The sequence below is a fragment of the Dermatophagoides farinae genome, chromosome 5 (genome assembly GCF_024713945.1).
Source record: "Dermatophagoides farinae isolate YC_2012a chromosome 5, ASM2471394v1, whole genome shotgun sequence".
NCBI lineage: Eukaryota > Metazoa > Arthropoda > Arachnida > Sarcoptiformes > Pyroglyphidae > Dermatophagoides > Dermatophagoides farinae.
In genome coordinates, this window is record NC_134681.1 from 829,241 (window position 1) to 843,004 (window position 13,764).

Here is a 13,764-nt window from a genome sequence, read left to right on the forward strand (position 1 = left end):
AAAATTTTGTTGTTTTCACGATAAAAAAAAAATCATCATGAAATTTAAAATGTGAAAGAGTCAAACATTTTGTGACTATTGTTTCGTTTGGCCATTTTTCATAATTCATTTCATTTTCGATTGTTATGTTGTGAAACAAGAAATGAATGAGAAAACAAACAATCACATGAAACACACGAATGGTTGAAATACGAAACGTGAGACTAGCACGAAAAAAAACCACAAATTTCAAAACACTGTATTTTATGGAAATGATAATCTAATCTAATTTTTTTTCATTTCTTTATCTAGTCTAGAGAATTTATTTCTTTCTTTTTTTTGTTCAAACATAAAAAAGACAGTTAGAGGTTGTGCAATTGTGTTTGAAGCAAAAAAAAAAATTTTTAAATTAAAATTTAATGACTTTTTGCGGCGTGAACAATACGATAATCACGCGTGCACTGAAATGAAATAAATGATTCGGCATAAGAAATTCTTATATTACAAAAACACACACACAATATATTAAGAATTATATTCAATGTGAACGTAAAATAAGACACATTGGATTCTTCAACAAGAATCTAATGCCATTTGTTTTTGTCTCTATTGTCTACATTTTCTTTTATCATTCATCATTTATATAATCATCAAACACATCAAAATTACAACATTAAATTGGCAACAACAACAACAAAAATCAACGAAAAAAAAACCAACAATGTATATGGATTTCTATGATTAAATAGATATATGTATATAGTTTGAATTGAAAAACAAACAACGAGTGCAAAAAAGAAAAAAAAACAACAACAAACAATAACAATAATCAAATGTGTGTGATGAATTCATCATATAAAAGTATGAACCAAAAAAAAAAAAAAAAAAATTTGACTTGGCCCAATGGGAATATTTATGATGAAATTGAAAGAAATGTTTTATCTTTTTTGTTTGTTTGTTTGTTTTGTTTTGTTTTGCTTGCTATAAACCAAAATATCCGATAAGAAAATGAATAAATGAATGAAAATCATCATCTCGATGATGATGATGATGATGATGGTAAAATGGAACAAGATATGAAATGAAAACAAAACAAAAACAAAATAGATAATAAAATATGAAAAATGAAAATCAAATGTGTGAGAAAAAGAAACAGAAAAAAAATTCATTGCATTTTTTTTTCGGGCGCCAGCAACACATGTGTCCATGTGTAACCGATGATATTATTGTTTACACAATCACTGAAATCCAGTGTTCAATATATTTTTTCGGCATCAGATTTTTTCATGACAATGAAATATGAATATGATAAGAATTGATTGTGAATGAAAAGAGAAAAAGAAAAATCTTCCGAAAATGGATTCTTTTTTCCATTTTATTTTGTTTTCTTTTATACTAAGAAAATGCAATTCTAAAAACAATTTATTAGAATTTTATTTGGTGAAAAAAAAAATTGAAATGAATGAATTATATTCGTAAAATTCTTGGCGATGAACAGAAAAAAAGATCAAAATGATGATGATGATAGATGAATTCAAAGATTTTTTTTATTTATTAAAACAAACAATATTGTAAAACACAACCAGAATCGGTGTTATTATTATTACTATTTGCCTTTTAGATTATTTTTGTCATTATTATTGTTTTTTGATTTTATGGAATATTCTTCTCTTTCTTAACCCTTTCCTTTCCTCACTATCTCTCTCTCTCTTTCTGATCACTTTATAAAATGAAAAATGAGCTACTAGAATTGATAGAATTTATGATGATAATAAATGAAATGAAATGAGAAAAAAAAAATTTTTTTGGTTGGGATATTACACGAAAACAAATGAGAAACAAAAACGATGGGCCATTAGTATTTTATTTTTGTTTTCAAAATTCGATTTAAAAATGTTTAAAAAATATTCAAAAATATGGTAGTTACGATGGAATAAAAACCAAACGGAAATGATTATGATAATAATAATGGTGAGCTGTTTAGTGTAACCATATATAAAATGATTATGTCATTATATCCATATATGATTATTATTTAATTTTTATGATGATAAATTCATTGTTGACAGCAGCATTTATACACATTTGCTAACGATTAAAATCCAGCTTTAACCATGAAATAGCATAGATAAGAACAATTTAACGGATAAAAAATTAATGAGAAGAAAAAAAAACTATGAACAAAACTTGCAGATCTTGTTATAAGAGGAAAGAAGAAAAAAATTCTTTGACAATTATGTGCTGAAACAATGATGCAAACAAGCCAAAAAAAAAAAATGAATGGCAAACGAATTAGATGACGATTCTCTTAACAAAAAAGAAAAAGACTCGTCAATCGAGAGGAAAAAATTAAATCTAAAAAATAAAATAGCAAAACCAAAAAAAGATGCCTATATAATGGCGAACAAACAAACAAATCAACGGAAGAAAAAAAAATAGAAACAAATACGAAAGATAGACAAACAAGAGAATATTTAAAGAAAAAACAAAACAAAAAATTCTGAATTTGACTTGAATTCTTTAATATATATATTGTTTGAATAGTAAAATATTGGTTAAAGTGAACAAAAAAAATGAGAAAAATTACGTTGTTCTGTACGATGATGTCATTGCCAAAGGAATTTTTCTTCTTCCGTTCAAAAATCCCAATAGACATTAGGAAACAAAAAAAAATTGCATCGTTGCAAATGACAAATAATTCAAGATACAGATAGGGAGAGAGAGAGAGAGAGAGAGAGAGAGAGAGAGAGAGAGAGAGAGAGAGAGAGAGAGAGAGAGAGAGAGAGAGAGAGAGAGAGAGAGAGAGAGAGAGAGAGAGAGAGAGAGAGAGAGAGAGAGAGAGAGAGAGAGAGAGAGTATATAGAATGAGAGTCAAAGAGCAAAAAAAAGGACCAACAAAAAAAATTAGATGAAAAGTAAAAAATTCGAGCAACAACAACAACAACAACGAAAAAAAATCGTTACAAATGAATGCATAAAATGGATTAATATTTTTTTTTCATTCATTGTCAAGTTTCTCTCTTGATTTCAAGTCGAAAACTTTACGAATTTTTTCTTTCTTAAAAAACAAAATTTTCTAATGAAATTTACGAAATTTTTAAAACAAAAAAAAACAACCATTTCATCATGGAGAAATAAAAAAAAAACAAAACAAATGTCAAACACACACGCGCACACGCCCACACACACACTAGCTAGCAGGAAATGAAAAAAAAAATTGAAAAAAATATGGTCCAAACCAAAAATAAAATCGAAAAAACAGCAGCAACAACAACAACAACGACAACAAATTTATTATATTACATTTAAAATTCACCATACTAAACAAACAAATACTGAATAATGTCAACCAATGTTGAGAGAGAAAAAAAAATTGAAATTTGAATTTAAATTCCATCAATACATACCTTTATTGGAAACGTTTGTTTTTTTTTTATTTTCATTGATCAAACAAACGAATGGAAAAAAATAGACATATCATATATGATGGATGAATGAATGAATAACTGAATGATGAGTAAAATGAAATTTGAACCATTCGTTTTCGTAGAATGAAATGATGGATGTGAAATTTTTTATTTGAATAAATTTCATTGATATGTGCAATCGAGATAGAGATTGAGAGAGAGAGAAAAAAAAACCCACACACACACACACAATTATTAATATGAAAAAAATTTGACATATATCGATTAGATAATCAAGTTGTTGCTGTTGTTGTTGTTAAACTAAGATCTGATACAATCAACATGAAGGAATATATAATTGCAATACTGAATATTAGCAACTGCTACAATGTTTATTTGTTTTTTATTTCGTTTAGTTTAGTTTCGTTTTAGTGAGAATAAAATATGAATGAAACAATCGTATGGTCATTTATTCAATTTTTTTTTTTCGTAATATCTACTGTATTACACAATCATACAAACAAACCAGAAACCAAAAACAAACATAAACACTTTTGCTATTATCTACAATCTATTTATATTATATCATTTCACAATCCTTTTATTTCTAGTTAGTTAGTTAGTTAGTTATTTTTATTATAATGGACTACTGGTATACATTGAATTATATATGAATTCGTTGATTTCTGTTGTTTGACCGGAAATTGTTGATCATTCAAATTCATTTATATGGGCAAAGAAAATGCGGAACATTAGGTAGTTTTTAAAAAAAATGAAATGATGATGATGATGATGATGACACACAGAATCTGATGCAAACTGAAACAGAGGTTCCGGTTCAATTTTCATTTATCCATATGTTTCACATTCAGACTTTTGGAGATGATTTTTATGCGCGCCAAAATTGTAATTTGAAATTTTACATTGTTGTTCCATGATTCACATGATGATGGTGAATGAGTGTGTGTGTGTGTGTGTGTGTGAATGCATCGAAAATAAAAACCAAGAATGAACAACACCACACAAGTCATTCATACAATCTCACTTATTAGGTACTGATCGTTTTTTGGGTAATATCAGCTTGACTTATATTTTTTTTTTTCTTTCGCATCATCCATAGCTTTAACTTATTAAATGTTAGAATTGGAGAAAATTCTGTAGTAGTGGCTTATAGTTGGATGTCATGCATGTGTGTGTGTTTGCGTATGTGATGCTATGAATGAATGTATGAATTTCTGACATGGGCATCGAAGAGGTTAAAATTATAGTTAGAATATTGGAATTTGTAGATTCGGCGCATTTATAAATTTTTTCATTCGGATGTTCAAGAATCAAACCAGAATTTTTTTTTCTGATCACAATAAAACCACGCAAATTCTCTCGCTTTGGACGAAAGTGAAAGCTGATAGAAAACAAAAAAAAAATTTAAATTCCAAAATTTTCATAAAATAAATTGATTAATCTAATTGGAAATTCATGAATGACAGATTTTGTTCTTGATTTATTTTGTTTTTTTTTCTTTCTTTATTTCGTTATTCAAGTTGATCATTATATTATGGGAAAAATGAAAATTTATTTCATTTTTTTTTAATTTTGCAATAAAAATGTGCAAAAATATGGAATAGCAATCATGAATGGTATGTAGAAAATTTAATGAAATTCTTGATTCAATATTGATTGAATGCGCTGTTCATCCAATAATTTTGTCAGAATTTCATCGGCTTTACATCCATGTATAATATGTAAACGATATTGATGTCCATATTGTTTTTCGAATTTATCATCCAATTTTAATAATACTTTCAATCGTTTTATATCATCATCATCATCGTCACCAGCACCATTATGACCATTGTTTTCATGATTATTATCAGCAATAGATGTAGTAATAGTGGCTGTTTGATCTTTACGATCAATTAATTTGATATAATCAATCTGCAATTGTTTATTATTTTCCATTGAATTTAGAAACAAATGACGTATGGTTTTTATCGATGCTTTTGATTGATTAATTTTTTTCACTTTCTGCGATAATTTCAATTGATATTCGGCCATAAACGATGCACGACGATAAGTGTTGTCAATAATTTCAGCCATATCATTGCCCTGCAGACTGGTACCAACACATTTCCGTAATAATTCAGTTATTTTTGTAATACGAGCTTTTGGACAATTCAATTCAAGAACTTCCTTTTGTGATTTATCACATATACGTTCCGGTATATATAGACGTATATAATCGAATATCATTTTGACCTTATAATCTGATAACATTTTATCATCAATCATTGATTCGACACCAACATTATCGTTGTTGTTGTTGTTGTTGCTGCTGCTGTTGCTGCTGTTTTTATTATCATTATCTATTGTTGTATGTCGAACATTGTCTATTGCCGCCAAATGTATACTATCCGATGTGAACGGTAATATATCAATACAGGCCATTCTTTTTATCTTTAAATTTTTCTCATTCTTTTTACGTTTACACATTAATGCAGCTAATAAGGCACCAAAATCTAATGCTAATAGATCATATGTACCATCATTATTTGGATCGGTTTCCACCATTTTTGTTATAATTTCATAATAATAATCAACAATATGTTTCAATGAATCAAATGAATTGAGTTGGCGAGTCCAATTTAGACCGATAACCGGACGATTCATTTTTTGTGCTAGAACAGAAATCAGATCGAATATACCGATCATTGGTGGTAGACAATAGATTGGTTTGCCTATATTCATATGTAGCAATCATCATTATAATAGAAAAGACAGAAAAACAAATTTAACCATACCTTTCTGTATCGAATTCAATGCAACAATCTGTAATGTTGGTATAACGAAACGTATCCGTGATAGATTTGCTTTTGCTTTCTTTATATCATCCGAATATTGTTTCAATGTATTGCGATTACCATCACGAAAATTTTTCAATTCTTTCACCGTTATTTTTCTCACATCGGCTAATGAAAGTGTAATGTTAAAATCACGTTCAAGACGTTGTTGTATTTCAACAGCAGCCATACTATCGAGACCAATATCACCAAGACATTCATCTTCTGGCCGTTTATCAATGTTTAAATGCACACACAATTGTCTTATAACTTCATTATCAGTATCGATACTGTTTGAATCCTGTGCATATGGTACATATGATGAAAAGATACCCATTTGTTGTGGTAAAATTTTATCCAATACGTTCAAACATGAATGTATTCGTTGCATACATAAACCCATCAATGTTTTCATTATTGCCTTCTCTGAACTTGAATCAAAATTTTCGGCTACAATGCCCACATCACCAATCGGTCCAAATTGAATGCATATACCAGACAAGCCTTAATTAAGGATTAAATAGAAAATCACTAATCACTAATTATAATTGTAATCATTGATAGCTTACCATTGTTGAATCTACTTTCAATTATTCGTTCCATAGTTGAATTGGCAAAACCATAATTAGTTTGGCCAGCATTTCCACGACCAGAACTAAATGATGAAAATGCAACAAAATAATCGAGATCAATTTTTTGTTCACGAGTAATACGATCCAGATTTTTTAATCCATCTGATTTTGGTTGACAAACTCTTTTAAATTTTTCAATACTTTGATTGTCAAACATTCCATCTTCTAATACCATTGCTAGATTAAAAATTCCGCCAATTATTCCCAAAGTTTTTGTTTCTTCAATCAATCGATAACAATCATCATAATTGGCAATGTTTTTAGTTGAAATCCGATATTCGATCCGATAATTATTACAATATTGTTCAATCACTTTGAAACGTTCAAAGAATACACGTTGAAATGATGAACGTATACCAGAACGTGAAGTAATCATAAATTTTCTAGCCCCTCGTAATATCATCCAATAAATTAATTCGAGGCCAACACCGCCGAGACCACCGGCAATAATATAAACTTTTTCTGTATCAAACCAAGTCTTGACAAGAGCATCAACTTTGATAATTTTGTTCAAATCATCTTGTTCATCGCGTATGCGGATCAAAACTTTACCGATATGTTTGCCATTAATCATATGACGGAAAGCCTGTTCAATATGATCGATTTCAAAAACAGTTCGATCGATCGGTTTGACGACACCATTTTTGATGCCATCATTTATACATTGGCTTACTTCAGCGAAAAAATTCTGAAATGATTTGGATTCCAATCCATCACGGAACAAGCTATCCAAGCCAATTCCATGGAATGAAATGTTCTGCAAAAATGTAAACATCCCAAGCATAGAGTTCATCTGCATATCTAATTTTCCAATTTCAAGAAAACGTCCATTAGTGGCCAGACATCGTAAAGAGGCGTGCAATTTGTCTCCGGTCAATGAATTGAGTACAACATCGACTCCGCGGCTTTTAGTCATCAATTTGATTTTATACTCAAAATTAGTGTCTCTTGAACTAAAGATATGATCATCGGCAATGTTGAACTTTTCGATGAGAAATTGTCGTTTGACATCGTTACCTACGGTCACGAATATTTCACATCGATAATGTTGACAAATATTTAATGCGGCTTGTCCAACACCGCCGGCAGCCGAATGTATTAAAACAGTATCTTCCAGTTTTAGGTGACCGCGCATCACTAAGGAATAATATGCCGTTGTATAAATGACCGGAATAGTGGCTGCATCTTCTAAACTCCATTCGTCTGGTACAGACCATACAAATTTTTCAAACGTTGTTATTTTGGTTGCAATTCCTTTGAATGGTATCATTCCCATTATTCTTTCACCCGTATCATTTCTACGACCAGAAAATTCTAGGCCAATCATACAATCGAACAATGCTGATTCTGGACCTGGTATAATTTTTCCGGTAGCTAAAACAACATCCTTCATATATGTGATAAACATAATTAATGAAACAAAAACATAATAACAACACATTACATATGACTTATTACCTTGAAGTTAACTGCAGAATAATAAACATCGCAAACAATTTCTGTAGAGTTGCTAATTGTTGTTGGCTGTTGTTGCATCGATAATGGTGATTGTATCCATTGAAGACTTGATAAATCTCCAGCCAATATTTGACTTACATAAGCATCCTGTGTTTGTTTGCAAAATTCTTGTTTTTGATCAATGCTAACAAAACGATATGTACCCCAATTCCCATTAGGATGACAAATATTGAATAATAAATCTTTGTTTATAATTTCTTCTGGCACAGATAAAGTGCTAAATTCATTATCACAAGAAAAATTTTCCGATAAAGCCAACACCCGTATAATACTTGCTGCTGGTGATTCCAATCGTAAACAATTAATAAAGCCAATAATTCCAGTTTCGAAAAGACGAGACACGATCCAAATTCTTGTTTCATTATAATCACCATTTGATTGTTTTGATCTAATCAATTCTTGTAATGTTTGAATCCATGAATAATCGAACAAAGAATCAATGTAAACAGTATGAGTATTAAATGAAATCGAAACTGAACGACGATATAAATAGATCATTGTACGTTGTTTATGTGCAGTTCTTGAGGCAATTGGCCAAAATAGTTTGTTGTCATTATTTGAATCAATTGAACATAAATAATCATCGAATATATCATTCCAACAGCAAATATTCTGTTCATCATTGTTTGACAAAACATTCAGAATAAATCCAAATGGTTTTAATATTGTCCACAATGATTTCATTGTTTTCATCATTGTCCACAATTGTTTGGTTTTGTTGTTAATTTGTATGATAATTAAATCAAAATTTTCTTGATCAAATGAATTCAGAAATTCCATTGTTTCAAGATCCCATTCAATTGTTTTAAAATTAATGCCATCATTTGATTGTGGAATCAATGTTGACGAATGTCTGGTTGCAATGTATTCCAATTGGAATTTATGGCCAACATTTTTCTTGATAAATTCACTGATTATTGTAAATAAAAGTTTATCATTTGGACAAATTTCCAAAATTTTTAATTTGGATTGTTGTTGTAAATTTTCAGCTATCAATTCCAGAATCGGTCTAGCGAATAATTCATTTTCAAGTATTTCTTTGTCGATTTGTTGTAAAGTTTCGGCAAAAAAATCATCAAATTCTTGATGGAATGGAATGAATTGATATCTTTCAAGCACAAGATTAGCCATATCATTTTTGCGTGGAATGTTCACCGGTACTAGACCTTCAACTTCGATACCTTTTGTCACTAGAATTTGATTGAATAAATCAAATTTTACATTAAACATTGCTTGTTTTTCAGTTTCAATTGTTTCTGGCTCAAGAGTAAAATTCATTATCTCAAATGCTATGGAGTTTTCATCGTTATTGATATTTTTCACTTCTTCTTGTGCAATAATTGATGTAGTATGATCACGAGTAACGTTACGAAAATAGCAAAATTCTTTTTGAAATCGTTTATCCGAATCATTTTGATTAGTACATTCTTCTTTTGCTTTACTAATAGAATCAAACAATATGATTGGATCACATTTGAATGAATTGATTTGTACAGGTATGAATAATGATCTGATCGGCATCGATAATAATGATAAATGTAGTGCAGAATCAACAAAACTAATCCATTGGCCTGTCCATTTGAGACGACCATTTCGGCCATCACCAGTAGCTTTTACAAGGCCTTGAAACGATGATCCATAATCATAGCCACGAACTCGAAGTTCCTTATAAATTTCATTACTACTCAACATTGATTCATAATCGATTTCTGATTCAAGTTCATCATCATTATTTTGATGACGAAGAAATTCTTCACCATCATGTCTAGCAAACACATTACCTTTGCAAACAAGAATATTGTTTTCACATAGAACAAATTCACCGGTAACATCAATAATTTGTACAACAAACTTAATGGACTTGACTTCATTGAGAAATGTTGGACGATGTATTCGAACGTTTTCAAAATGAATAGGAACTTTATGCCAAGGTTGACCTATTTTGGTGGCCATAGCACGCCATACAATTAATAAATAACCGGTCAATGGGAATACAACACGACCATCGATAGTATGATCTTTAAGAAAACGCCAATCCGAATCGACAATCGATATTCGAAACCAGTAATTGGCTGCTGTTGAAAAATTATGATATTCAGGATATTTTTTAATTTCATGTTCACGACTATGATCCCATCGTATTAATGAACTAATTGATTGAGTACCACGTGCAACTGGCCATTCTACTTTTGGATAAAGATTTTCAATACTTGGATTAAATCCAAATGTATAAATTTTGCCAATTGAACTAAGTAAATGAATCAATTGATCTGGTTCATCCTTTTTCATCAAACTAATGTAATTAATATCGTTGTAAAATCGCTTGAATATTGAATTAAATAATGAATGTGGAGCTACTTCAATGCATAGAGATTTTTTCGGTATATGTACCATACCTTCTTCAAAATAAACTGGTCTTTGAAGATTATTGACAAAATATTGACCTGTTGCATATTGTACATTTTGATCATCAGGATGAATATCAGCAGGAATCGATGTAGCGATCCATTTATTACTTCGTTTTTTTGGTTCTATGATTACGGTGTCAAGTTTTTTCAACATTTGTTTGGCAACTTTTTCCATCTGGACACTATGATATGGATAATCACCTCCGGCTACTTCACGTACAAAAATGTTTTCAGATTTTAATCGTTCAATGAATTCTATCATTGGTTCATAAAGGCCAGATATAGTGACAGAATTTTTTCCATTATGACATGCAACATAAACGCCATCTGGACAAATTTTTTCCAACTCTAAAACAGTCATTCCAACGGCTGCCATTAGACCTTTTGGAAGATAAGATTCAGCATCCTGAACAGTTTTTCCACGCCAATAAGATGTTAATAAAGCTTGTTCGGCTGTAAGACATCCATCGGCATAAGCACAAGCAATTTCTCCGAATGAATGTCCAATATAGCCACTGATTGGTAGTTGTAATGTTTTAAGCACATCATACAATGCTATCTGCATTGATGTTATTGATACAAACGAATTGACTGTACGATTTTTGGCATCAATATCGTCCATTTGAAAATTTTCCAAAATTAATTTAATCAAATCGATACCGAATGGTCTTAATAATTCGGCACTGTTTTTAATCGATTCAGCGAATGTTTCTAAATGCATCAATTGTTCACCCATACCGGTCCATTGAGATCCCATGCCAGTGAATACAAGCCATAATTGTGGAATTTGTTGTTGGCCATTATTTTCAATGGTGGGCAAATATTCTAATTGATTCACTTCATTTTTTCTAATAATCATATAACCACGAAATGGAAAATTTGCCGAACCTTTGATTAATGTTGTTTTCATTGAATCATTCAATAATGCAAGAAAATCACATTGAACTTTTTCTGGATTATTTTTGATGAAATCAAAAATATATTGTACTGCTTCTTCTGTACGGCCACAAACATTAATCAATCTTGGAATCACATCAACAATATTGAAATGTTGGCCATTCAATTCTTTTGCATTGATCTTTAGTAAAGCATGTGCATTAACACCACCAACACCGAATGAATTGACACCGATGATTTGGCCATTGAATTGTTGATTTTTCACAACTGGTTCAATTGTTTTATGAAGACTTTCAATCTCTGGTCGTGGTTCATTATAATGTAAATTGGCTGGAATCAATTTATATTCAAATATAATGATTGCTTTTGCAAGTGAACATAATCCTGATGCACCTTCAGTATGACCCATATTGCTTTTCACAGCTCCCATCAATAGTTTATCCTGTAAAAAAATCCATAATTAAAATATGAAAAATATAAAAAATATATTTATGAATACATACTTTACGATTTTTGCAATAAGCTTCCGAAACAGCTTTTGTTTCTTGTGGATCACCGACATTGGTTCCAGTGCCATGAGATTCAAAATAATCAATTTCTTCTGGTAGAACACCAGCTTCTTGAAATGTTTCAATCATTAGATTTCTTTGTCGAAGCCAAAATGGTGCAAATAAACCGATGGTTTTGAAACCATCGGTATTGGTTTTAGCATGTAAAACAGTTGCATAGATTCGTTTTGCTTGACTTTTACGCATTAAAAACAACGATGAAACCGTTTCTGAACGTACAAATCCATCGGCATTTTTATCGAATACTTTACATTTACCATCATCCGATAGTAAACCTAATGAATGATAAACATAACTTGAATATGGAGCCAAACAGATATTGCTACTTGCTACAATGGCCATTTCACAGATTCCATTACGTAAATCTTGTACAGCATTAGCCATTGCAACCATACTTGATGAACAAGCCGTATCGATCACAGTACTTGGTCCATTAAAATCAAATAAAAATGATATACGATTAGCAAGCAAAGCTTTTGATGAACCATAAACCCAGAATGCAGCATCTTTAGCACGAATGTCACTGAAATCATCCTGTGGTATAGCTTCAGCATTCGCTATTTAATCGAATGAATAATCTAAGAGATTTAAGAAAAAAAAACAAAAAATAAAGAAAGAAAAACATACCGACAGTATTGATTCCGACATATACACCAGTTTTTGTTCCACGAATTTTTTGCGGTGCAATTCCAGCATCAGCAATTGCTTCATAAGTTGTTTCTAATATAATACGTGATCCTGGTTCCATAGTGTCAGCCAAAATTGGTATCGTACAAAAATACGAATTATCAAAATATTCAAGATTTTTTATTTTACCACTACGAGAAGTTTGATCATTATACAATCCTGTGTGAGAATAACAACAAACGAAAAAAAAACAACAACAAACAACAACAACAACAACAGATAAAATGAATGAAAAAGAAAAAACAAAACATACCAATTGGCCAACGACGTTCATCACGGGTAACCATATCAATATTGTCAATCAAATTATTAGCCAATTCATCTAGATTATCAGATTCAGGAAATCGGCCACCAATACCACTAATAACAATATCATCATCGATTGGCCAGGATTTTTTTTCACAATTTGGCCAAACAGAATTAATCATTGAATCATCCATGATGAATTCAACAAACAGACTGAATGAATCAAAAAAAAATGACTACCACTTGATCAAACCACAATCATTATTTTTTGAATTGAAATATTTTATTTTTTTTTTGAAGAAAAAAAACTAGTTTCAAAACAAAAGAATGATTTTAATAATTGATTCACTCTAATAATCAACAATCAACAATCGATTTGGATAATAAAAATTCAACAAACAAACCAGCGAAAAAAAAATTGAGGAAAGAAAAAATAATTCAGTCACACTTCGGCAATTGGTTTAATTGTAATTATTGTCATCATCATCATCATCTTCACCTGTCACCTGTAATTAAAAACCAAAAAAAGCCAAAAAGCCAAAAGCGAAAAAACCAACAACAAAAAAAAGTTTCATGACCCTAAA

At 30.3% G+C, this 13,764-nt stretch overlaps 1 protein-coding gene and 1 long non-coding RNA gene across 2 annotated transcripts in view; both read right to left on the bottom strand.

Moving 5' to 3' along the window:
- LOC142597547 (uncharacterized) overlaps positions 1-3,584 on the bottom strand; it is a 32,903-nt gene extending 29,319 nt beyond the window's left edge. The window contains exon 1 of the long non-coding RNA XR_012832250.1: positions 3,387-3,584. This is a non-coding gene — a long non-coding RNA (uncharacterized LOC142597547). The remainder of the gene's footprint in view (positions 1-3,386) is intronic.
- A 1,289-nt stretch (positions 3,585-4,873) lies between these two features.
- On the bottom strand, positions 4,874-13,389 carry LOC124499044 (fatty acid synthase-like). The gene is made up of 7 exons (XM_075731379.1): positions 13,188-13,389; positions 12,875-13,093; positions 12,182-12,804; positions 8,314-12,120; positions 6,793-8,242; positions 6,185-6,727; positions 4,874-6,121 (listed from the first exon to the last, which is right to left on the bottom strand). Exons 1-7 carry the CDS (start codon positions 13,372-13,374, stop codon positions 5,037-5,039), a joined length of 7,914 nt encoding a protein of 2,637 aa, XP_075587494.1. The 5' UTR covers positions 13,375-13,389; the 3' UTR covers positions 4,874-5,036.
- Positions 13,390-13,764: the final 375 nt, after the last annotated feature.